General features: G+C 33.0%; 1 protein-coding gene across 3 annotated transcripts in view; it reads left to right on the forward strand.

Annotated features, from left to right (window-relative positions):
- Positions 1-1,216, forward strand: part of LOC125856556 (protein DETOXIFICATION 27-like) — a 41,296-nt gene extending 40,080 nt beyond the window's left edge. Inside the window, exons 5-8 of one of the 3 annotated variants that reach the window (XM_049536130.1) lie at positions 92-330; positions 429-547; positions 833-922; positions 1,060-1,216. In XM_049536130.1, the coding sequence (XP_049392087.1) occupies positions 92-330; positions 429-547; positions 833-922; positions 1,060-1,122 (511 nt within the window). In that variant the 3' untranslated portion in view covers positions 1,123-1,216. The remainder of the gene's footprint in view (positions 1-91; positions 331-428; positions 548-832; positions 923-1,059) is intronic. The other 2 variants (XM_049536129.1, XM_049536127.1) reach the window with 2 other exon arrangements.
- The last annotated feature ends 10,733 nt before the right edge of the window (positions 1,217-11,949 follow it).

Here is an 11,949-nt window from a genome sequence, read left to right on the forward strand (position 1 = left end):
TTTATAAGTCTATGTACCTACTCGTTGATTTCACACTTAGGTGCATGTATTCAAATTTTACTAGACTAAAGTCGCTAAATTAATTTTTCAGAGTACGAGTGGCGAATGAGCTGGGTGCTGGAAGAGGAAAGGCGGCAAAATTCGCAACAGCGATATCAGTGATATACTCTACTATGATAGGGCTAATATTTTGTGTACTAATAATGATAGATCAACACAAGTTTGCTCTATTCTTCTCGTCAAACTTTGATGTCCTAAAATTTGTCAAGAAGATCTCTTACCTTCTTACTCTTACCATTTTTCTAAACAGTGTTCAACCCGTTTTATCCGGTAATTACATTAATATTTTAAGAATTTAACTTATATATATCAACGATCTGTAAAATTTTTTTGAGTAATTATATAGAAATATGCCTTGTTTGTTACAGGAGTTGCAGTTGGATCAGGATGGCAATTAAAAGTCGCTTATATTAATCTAGGTTGTTATTACCTTGTTGGAGTTCCTCTAGGAATTCTTATGGGTATGTTTCTCCATACTGGTCTTGAGGTATGTTAGTCTCTTCCTTTCTTAGTACTAATTATTTTCTATTATTGCACTAGAATTAAGACTCCTAGCTACAATTGAGTCGGTTGTTTGTGTACGTAGGAATTAGACTTTAATAAGTAGAATTGCTCATGATAGGACACTATGTAATTGCCAGCCATCAATGCGTTAAAACGTAAACTCATTCATTATATTTAGAAATCTTAAGAAAATAATTGTGTGACAATTTCTATTATAGTTTATTATTATTTGTGGTTATAACTTATAAGTGAAAAATGGAAATTATAGGGATTGTGGGCAGGAATGATTTTTGGAGGAACAGCTTTGCAGACGATAATACTGGCTTTTATAACGTATCGTTCTGATTGGGAGAAAGAGGTACTAAAGTATATTACTGCAGTAATTTATATTTTTTTCCTATGAAAATGCAAACTTTTAAAACTTGTTTTTCCATTTTATGAATTCGTAAATATCTTAATAATAAGAATAAATATAGTTGTTCAATTTTTTGGCAGGCTAGAAAAGCTAGAATGCATGTTGAAAAGTGGTCGGAGCCACCTCCAGTTAGTCAATCATAGATGATGATTTTCTTTTTTTGATCAAGAGCAGTAAAGTAATAAATAATGTATTTTGTGTAAGATTAAAACGACAAACACAACTACTAATAGTTACAGAGATCGAGAACACCTATGAAATACACGAAAAGGATGTGCGTACCTTTGTCTGCCATAGCAACGAACAACTCTGAATACAAGCTAGGCTGAGTCTTCCTCTCCTTAGGCTTATGATGGTTGGCACCTTATGGGAATACGTCTTTTTGCTTAAGCCAGGAGAGGCGACCTAGCCTCATATTTATAGGCTTAAAAGCCTTTAACCTAGTGGGCCTCCCCATTACGGGCTCATAGGTCTTCAACATGCCTACACTATTGCCAACCCATACATATGACATGAAATGGATACAGACCCATATTATGGAATCCACACAAATATACCGCTTGTGTCTTGTCCAACCAATATTAACATTCAGCTCGTTTTACTAAAACGCAATAATAAGTTAATGTTAAGTCCACATTTAATAAATACTTCTAACATTCTCCCACTTGGGCAACATTAACTTAACTAAAAAATAAAAAAATAAAGAAATAAATATTATGTTTTATAAAAATGACTCTCGAGCTAAATAGACAGTGGCCATAGACATATAGTGATGGAACGCCATTTCCAACATGGTTTAGTCAAACAAAACCATCAATGCCGAAATGCAGTAGTACTTGAGTCACTCAACGACACAAGACCAGTCTACAATTACTGACATTGAAGTTCAGCAGACATAAACCAAATAGTGTGGTAGTGTAGCAAGAAATAGCCAACATGGACTCCAATCGAGGCTATTTCATTATCGGTCCTTCAAACGATTTTTCATAGCAACATGTACGCTTTAAATCAACATGCGTACCATAGAAAAATCGTCATCGTGATTTTCTGTTTCAACATGTGTGAGCACTAAAACAACATGTGCTCCACCAGAAAATCTTGAATTTCAATGTTCAACATGTGCAACATATTATATCTTGCAACAACCAGGAAAATCCACAAGATAGAATAGTTTATTGTATATATCTCCAACAAGGTCCAACAAAAACAACATATCTTATCAACATGAGACATAACCAACACGTAAGACAACAAGTATGAAGTTGATCTGAAAAATGATATTAAATGTGCACAATAATAATCGACAATATAAATGATAGCAAAATCTACCATAGCATAAGTGTAACACCATATATCCCAAACAATAGGGTAAAGAGTATAATAACCAATTGAAAATAACTACTGAATACTTCCACTAACCTAATGAATCAAATGCCTCAACAATACCCATGTTGTGAACATGTTGCTTGAAAATTATAGGTTTCAGTCCTTTGGTTAGTGGATCAGCAACCATCAAATCAATATGTGTTCAATCACAATATCATCCCTGTTAACCATATCTTTCACAGCCAGATATTTTATTTCTATGTGCTTTGAAGTAGAAGAATATTTATTATTCTTTGAGTAAAACGCGGCTACTTTGTTGTCACAATAGATCTTCAAGGGTCTAGAGATGGAATCAACTATCTTAAGTCCTGGAATAGAATTCTTAAGCCAAATGGCTTGCGTAGCTGCACCATAACAGGCTACAAATTCTGCTTGCATAGTCGAAGATGTTGTGAGAGTTTGCTTCACACTCTTCCAAGATATTGCACCCCCTTCTAACATGAAGATAAAACCAGAAGTAGACCTCAAGTTATCAGGACATCCAACAAAGTCTGAGTCTGTGTAACCAATTACCTCAAGATGATCAACTCTTCTGTACACTAACTTGTAATCTCTTGTCTTCTTCAAGTACCTCATTACTTTCTTAGCAGCAACCCAATGGCTTCTTCCCAGATTAGTATGATATCGTCCAAAAGCATTGACAGTAAAATCAATGTCAGGGCGAATGCAAACCTGCGCATACATAAGGCTTCCAACAACACTTGAATATGGCACATCTTTCATAGATTCTCTCTCAAGATCATTTTTGGGACACAAATCTAAGCTTAGTTTATCACCGTTCACAACAGGGACATCTCCGGACTTACAATTTTTCATATAGGCCTTTTGTGAAAGCCCTAATACCTTATGAGACCTATTGCGTCGAATCTCAATACCCAAAACAAATGCTGCATTTCCTAGATCTTTCATATGAAAAACTTTACTCAATGAATGCTTAGTTTCATGTAACATTCCTACATTATTACTTGCAAGTAAAATATCATCAACATAAAGAGTGAGAATTACGAACTTACTCCCACTGATTTTGAGGTAGATGCAATGATCAATCTTATTCTCGACAAAGCCCATAGAAATGATAATTTCTTCGAACTCCAAGTACCATTGTAGAGAAGTTTGCTTCAATCCATAGATGGACTTGTTCAATCTCTGACTCCCCCAGTATAATCATACCTCATCCTCGCAAGTTTATTCATTAGATCTCTAGTCTCAGCCTTATTGGATACAAGATATCTTTGTTCCACTTAGGCAAGAAACTTCTTAGCATTAGTAGTTTCAGGCAAGCCACTTTGAAATGATGGGCTGTGCTCGAGTCATTGAGAGCGGGTGGTTCATTTTCACGCAAAGCTTGGTCTATGTCAGCCATGCCTAATGCAAATTCAAGATCTTCTTTCCATCTTTTAAAGTTAGAGTCCGACATAATCACAACCTCATCATTGTTGTTATTCAAAGAAATGGTAATTGTACACAAAACAATATGAATATATTTTATCAAAATAGCAAGGTATAAGAAATATAATATTATCTCAACGATGAGTCCCACAGCAACAACAAGTAGCCCTCATTTGGGCAGGTTATTGTATATTCTAACTCAGTGATATCCCTCAAACAGAGTGAACAAGTCTAATAAACAAAAGCAAAGCCACTATTTACCTCAGTTTACAAAACAAATTCAATCTTAGGGATTAGTCATACCTCTTCAATGCACATACGACTCAACATATATATGCATAGAAACAAGTTATGAAGTTACACCAATTTTATTTTTTTTATTTTTTTATTTTATTTTTTGTTGCAGAAGTATCATTGGTGCACCAGTATTTGAAAGAATAAAAGCAAAACAATATGCTTGAAGAATCGCAAAGTTTCATATGTATTTTTCTAGTAGTCTTACCCTTCATTAAACTTTGTCAGATTTAGTTATCAGGAGAAGCACGTAGGTGATTAACAAATACTACTAACAAATTGAGACTACAGAATCGAGATCAACTTTAAACTCGATGCACTGCTTTATTTTAATTAAAATAATTCAATTTTCAGATTTAACTTCGATGCAAATTGCGTTAATTTTAGTATTCCAAACTATTCATCTCATAAATGATTAATAGGATTCTAATCTATGTAACATGGCTCTGATGCCAAGTGTAAGATTAAAACGACAAACACAACTACTGATAGTTACATCGATCGAGAACACCTATGAAATACACGAAAAAGATGTGCGTACCTTTGTCTGCCATAGCAACGAATAGCTAGTTGAATACAAGTTAGGTGAGTCTGCCATAACTTTCACTAGCCATTTTTTAGCATGGCATGTTTAATATTTGCATGTCCCCTCAAATACTTCAAGAAACCTATAGGAATATTTTGCAGTACAACGATATGTATAAGCTTCAAATAAAAAGATAAAAAAAATATATAAGCAGAATAACCTTATTCCTAATAGTTTTCATAGATTCATGGAGTTAATACTCCTTTGTTGCACATCTCAGTAACCTAGACTACATATGTGAATAACTGAGATTTAGAGAAGAAGAAAGAGGAGAAAATTGTATTGATCCAGAACTGCAATTACACATACATGAATGACAATTAAAAAAAAAATGAATCCACAAAGTATATATAATTATGCATACATCACACAAATTATAGGAAAAAAATGAGAAGTTTTACTTATAAGTCCATCCTTGAATCCTGGCAAAATAGGTTTGAAAAAATGAGATTTTTTTTTTTTAAAAAAAAATAAGCCACCTCAATGGTGGGGGGTTCGGCAGACCCCTACCTGTTCATATCTTGAGCAAAANGGCTTTTAACTTTTTAGCAACTCAAAAACTAAAAATAGAAATTAGAGACTAGAAAAAAATCTCATCCCTATAAGTACTCTTTTAGGGACTAGAGTTTAACCTAGTCGCCAATTAATGGTCTTTAAAAAGCAGTTTTCTTGTAGTCAAGATAGTCGTGATAGATATTTTGAGCAGCTTGTCCTCGATGTATAACAACACATATATAGAGTAGGCTCCAGCAGATCATGTTAAGAAATTGAAGTGTCCTTTTCTCACTCTGATTCTGATATTCGGAAGATCATCTTGATCATTCTTCAGTGCAACTTTAACTTGTCTCAGCAAACAACAGGCTGAAGTGAAGAAAGCTTCATGTTTCTTTGTTACTCCAATATTGGCTAGTGCGTCAGCTACACTATTTGCTTCTCTAAAGCAATGATTAATCTGAAAATTGTCTTCTTTCATGATCTTTGTTATTTGCATAACAGTATCTTGCATTTGCCACATCATAACATTCTTACCCTTTATCATATCAACCATAATCATAGAATCCGTCTCAATAATGACATTATGTAAAAGATTAGTAGCACACCATTGAAGACCTTTTAGTATAGCCAATCCTTCAGCCATGTTGTTACTACAATTACCAAAATAGGTCTGAAATGCCATATTGATATTACCCTGATGATCCCTTAGTATACCACCATCACCAGCCTCTCCAGGATTACCTTTTGAGCATCCATCAGTGTTCAACTTGAGGTAATTATCAGGAGGTTCTCTCCATTTGATAAACTTGATATTCAAGACAGGGTTGACTCTTTCTATTTTGATGCACAACTCCTTCCAGTTTCCTGCAAAGTTAAGGCAAGGAAATTGTTTGTTGAGTATAAGCATCATCTTGGAGGAATTTTCGTGGAAGCCATAAAATATTGATGAATTTTTTTTTGTTGACAAAATATTACATAAAAAACTTTTCAAATTTTGCAGATTATAACCAAGAACATAAAAAGAGAACCAAAAGGGGTCAATTTATTTTTCTATCAAAGCACGTGGATCAATGCATCAAATTTATGAGTTGTATTCTTCTATATATCACCTTTTACGTGTAAACTTCATACTTTCTCCCAAGTTTGCCCTTTCTCCTGTCATGTCTAATTTTGTGTTAGTACTTCCTTTTATCTTTTCACAGATCAATCACCTTAATTTATTGTCATTTACTTAAAAATAAAATAGAGAAAAAGACTAGGCATTCAGATTATTCATCTCTTTTAAAAATATTGTATGTATGCAATGGTCAGTGAATAAAAAGGAGAAAAGACCCGCTTTATGTCACTCATGTCGTGACAATTATATTATATTTTTCNACAATGAGTGTTCCGTTAGTGGGAGGGGCAAATGTGCACCGATTATTGGACGGCAAGGGCTTTGATGTCCGAAAAGTATGACGAAGGGTATTGACATAACATTTTCAAAAGTTCGGGGGTATATTTGTCCTTTTTCCCATTTTTAAATACTATTTACTCTTTTCCGTTTCATTTTATGAGTCACATTTCAAATTTGATATACTTAAAACAAAAAAAAAACAGTAGTACTACTTTAAATTTTAACTAGGAGTATCTTGAGTGAGTTATTTATTAATCAAAAGAAATTAGCACTTGGACCCTGTAAGAAACCCAATAAACAGTAGAGTGGGTACTTCATAATCATGAAAAGCATAAGATATATGTCACGTCCCTAGCCTACACTCCAGACGTGGCTGACACTCGAGAACTATTGCTAGCACCAAGCGAATCCTTGGCTTAGCTTACTTGCTCAGCAGAAGACTTTATTCAACAAAGACAAGTCTATATAATAAACTGAAATGTTATAATGGAACATTCAACTTGGTCATTAAGGCAAACTCAAGTCTTAACATAAGATAATGACAATGAAAAGACCAAATAACTAACATCTGACTGTCTATGAAGCCTCTAAAACAACTGAGATGGATGTCGGGACAAACCCCACGACATCCTAATGAAAAATAATTGAAAGCAATAAAAAGGAGTCCTTCGGAATGCAAAGAGGCTCACCAATTGACTCTGGAGTGCTCACTGGATCAACGATGCACTGGATGCCGATCCTAGTTACATGTGTCTGCATCATAATAAGATACAAGTCAACTGACATTAGTACATTGAATGTACGAGTATGCGAGTTGGAATGCTAAACACAACAAAGACTTGAAAGGAATCTGAAGAACTTACGTGGCTCAACTCAACTCAACATAACTGAACTCATTTCAATATGAAGCAATTTAAAACAAGTGCAATCTAAAGAAAAGATGTTTAAAACATGATGTCAACTCTATGTGTATGCAAAGATACATATAACTCTAAGATGTATGTAAAAATACAACTAAACTGTGTATTTAAGAATAAAATTACTTCTGTGGGAGTTTCTCTAATCGACAATCATCACGTAAGAGCTATTGTGATGATACAACGTTTTGCCTCACGCTGCCAGGGCTGTCTTATACCTTGCCGAGGGTATAGAACCTGAACTACTAAGTGAATCCACTAGTCTATGCTAAAAAGCACTAAAGGAATCATCTAAAAGTATGACCCTTTTCTACCCATGATGGCTACATTGTTTATGGGGCTGTGAGTTGTTTGAACTTTCCCCCATATCGGTGCTCAATACTACTCCAAAAAAATGTGATATTAGCTCTTATGTTTAATAACATACTTCTTTCTGTGATTTGAGATAATTGCTCAAAAACTTAGTTCAAAGGCTATCTTGGAAAGCATAGTTTCCTCTCTTGCTTCACTTAGAAAGCGATTACTCTTTTCTGAAAATTAACTAGCTCAAAGGCTCTTTGGAAATCAAGGTTTCCTTTCTTGTTTAAATGTGAAAACATTTTACTATTTGGGAATACATAGTCCCGATATACTTCTTTTGAAGAAATGAACTCAACTCTTTACTCTTTGCTTAACTTGAAACTTAAGTCTTTAAACAAAGTTAAAACGTTTTTGAAAGACCTTTGAAAACTTTATAAATTGCTCTTGACTTGACTCTTATTTCTCTTGACTTTGATCTTAACTTTCCTTGAATTGAATTATGGATTCAAGGTTCATGATCTCATGTTTATGGATGATTTCATGATATTTAGATGTACCTTAGAGTGTTCGAATCAACTAAAAAAGATAGGTACATTGCTAAGGAACAAGTACTAAAAGGTGGGGAACGAATGGGGAGAACTGGCGTCCCTGGCGCTCTGAGAGGCGCGGGGCTCCAGCCCTCAAAATTCAGAGAAAAATTTGGGGGGGCACTAGCTGGCGCGGTGCCCCACCCCCTTCGACAGGTGTTTAACGACTTTTCTTGCTCGTTTTTTATCTCTAAACTTCAATGGTTCTTTCCCCAAACACTTAGAATCATTTATACCCTCAATATATGATAGATTCAAATCGATATTACACCCGGAAACATGAATCAAATCGCAAGAAACTTCAACAACATAACCCACAAGAATTCAAACAAATTTCATCAAGAACTCAAAGGATTTACTTTCAAATCAAACATATTTCGCTGAATTGAATCATGATTGGCGCGTGGGTAAACTAACCCAACGCCATGTAATCTCACATACCTCGTAGGGATCACCCCTTGACGAAATCCACAAGCTAAACTCGACGATCTTGACGAATCGTGCTTTCTTTTCTCCTTTCTCCTTTTTTCTCCTTTCTCCAAGCCCTAGCATGAAATTCACTCTTTCTAAATTGACAAAAATCTGACTTTACCCCAATTAAACTCCTAAAAACGAATTAATTAAGTTGGGTAAGGAAAAGACCAAACTACCCTTCTAAAACCCGATTTTAGACTTTCCTTATTCGAACAGCCCAACTTCCAAAGGGCATAACCCACTCATACAAACTCGAAATCGCACAAACTCGGCGGCGTTGGAAAGATCATTCCAAGAGATTTCCTACCATATCATGAAGTACACCCAAATCATCCTGAGCTCGAAGTTATGGCCGTTTGAAGTAGACCAAAACTCAACTTATTCTAACTTAACAAAATTTCCAGATTTTCATTCTTTCAAAAAATGACTGTTTCCAATTATAAGCTTCTTCCTAGTTATTTCAAATTGCGAGATGTTACAATATATTTTAAGAAAAACTATATGATTTGTTTTGTTAATTTCCTACATTACTAAATTAGGCCTACATTACAAAGTAATTTGTTGTAATTGACAAATTTTTGAAGAAGGAATGTAACACATGTTATATATCATGCAATCGAAATTTATATTGAAATAATTTTATAATATACAACATATATTAACACGATATATATATTCTTAGATTCGATAAGAATGACGTAGCTCAAGAAATAAATTTATAAAGTTTAGTAATACGTGTTATGAATTTAGATGGTTCTGAAATGATGTGAATATTGTTGGCCACCGTTAATACAGGAAGAAGACAATATTGCATGCAGACCTAAAGTGGAGGCACTTCATAATATCATAGAGTAGAGAATTAATGGACCAACAACCATAAATAATTATTATACTAGGAAGAAAATTCATATCTAAAAAGTTATATAATTCAAGTTTCATGTCACCAAAATTGTCTCCCCAAAAAATTACCACGGATTATTTCCAAAAGTCAAAATATGTTTTCTAAATGATACCCTTTTTATTGTGGTAAGTATATGATACTAGGATATCATCAAAACTATACAAGGAATTGACATTTGAATAATTTTGGGGCTAGAGGGCGTGAATTTAGAAATTGAATTTATGAATTCTAAATTTTAAAAATAACTTTTTTCTAATATATGTATAGCAATTTGATTAAAATTATTGAATTTTATCAATTTGCTAGCTTGAACACTTACTCCAACCCTACTTGTGACAAAAAAAAAATTGATATATTAAATGCATAAGGTAAGAAAGTAGAAAAATAAATATTTGCATGGTCAGACTATTCTATAATAATCTTCTTCAGTTTATAACATTTTATTATAGTGATCAACTTTTTTTCTTTTAAAGTTATTTTTCTTGTTGTATTGTATCATGTGTTCTCTATATATAACAATATTTCTTTATAGCAACAACCAAAGAAACAAACAATTTAGACAAACAATACGATCATAAAAAAAATTAATTGCACATTCTTTTGATTTTTTGTATTATTTTGGGGTTACAAACTTAAAAGAACAACTTTCATAGATAGCAAACATAAAAATTATATTTGTATGTTATAGATATAGTTTGCATAATTGCGCTCTATAGCAAATTTTATGTTTGCTACGGAGCTTTTGATTTGTATAATTCGCTATAAACATCCAATTTTATACAAATTGTTCAGTTTTGTAGAAATTCATTTATACATTGTAATTTGTATAATACGTGTTGTATTTGTATAATTATAAGTGTATATGACGAAAATATATGTATATATATTTGTATATACACTTTTCTCTTGCTTTATACAAACAAAAACGCACTTTATATCGAAATGTATAAAATGGCTAATTGTATATTGAATCAGACAAAAAAAGGGAATGTTTGCTGCGAATTACAATTAAATAAACTATAGCTATAACATTTAATTTGAATTAATAGTTTGTTATTTCATACAATTATTCCAACTTAAAATGATTTAAAATGTGTTAGAATGAATATCCCAATGATTCAATCATGGCTCTATCTGACAAATGCCAATTGGTCATGTAGACCTTCAAGAACACCAAAATCACTGCAACGGCAGCGATTTCTATAAAAAAAAAAATCACAAAATATTTCGCCAAAAATGCTGCACGGACAGCGATGTTCTTCAAAGAAAAAAAATTTGGACAAAATCGCTGGTAGGTCAGCGATTTTAATCTTTTAACCGAGTAACAGCGTGAAAACAAAATCGTTATGTTTGGTTATCAAAAAAATTTGATGTGCTCTTTTAAAATTTTTGTCAATTTTTTTTTACCCTTTAGGCTCTGGCTCCAGATTGTTGAGTCCCCTCCGAATTATCCTTAACTTAACTTTGGAGTTGAATTTATTTAAGATTTTACCTTAACAATACTTCTAAGAAAGCTGAAAATAGGTACAATAACTTGGTCACAATTCTAATATAAAATTATCTGAACTTACAAATTGTAAAAACATATGAATATTAAATGGTTTTTAAAATTTGATCTTTTGTATTATGTCGCACTTTGCTCGATTTTTGCCTTTTCTTTTAGTATATATAAATTTTCTTTCAGTATTAGTTTGTGAGCCTCTTTAGTGATAGATTGATCCGTAAAGACAAACAGATTAGTCAAAGACATACAAAAAAAAAGTTATACGATAAAGATTAGGAGATGTGATAGTCATGTTGGAGTAGGTGTAAGTTTGGAATTAACTGGAATTTTGTAGTACTCACTCCCCAAATTGTTGCTATCATTGAGGCCCACAGTGAGCGTAATTTGTGTCATAAGTTAGATTTTTATATTTTTGAAAAAAAAAATGAATAGTTTAGATCTCTATTATTGACACTTTACACTTTATTTTATCAACAAGAATGATGTTGTCTTATATATATTAATAGGGGTGGGCAGAGCATGGGTTAGAATTTCTGAAGTTAGGCACAAGGATTCATTCAAACTCATTAGTTTTATTTCATGATTATTAAATTTAAAATCTAATTACCAACACTTGATGTACGTTTTAGAACTCATAAAGTTTAAATCCTAGATCCACTTCGATCCATATAAAATTGTGTAGCAAAAATAAAAAAAGAAGTGGATAGCCTTTTAATAAAAGATTCTATACCTATATAGCGA

This window comes from Solanum stenotomum, chromosome 2 (genome assembly GCF_019186545.1).
Source record: "Solanum stenotomum isolate F172 chromosome 2, ASM1918654v1, whole genome shotgun sequence".
NCBI classification, from domain to species: domain Eukaryota; kingdom Viridiplantae; phylum Streptophyta; class Magnoliopsida; order Solanales; family Solanaceae; genus Solanum; species Solanum stenotomum.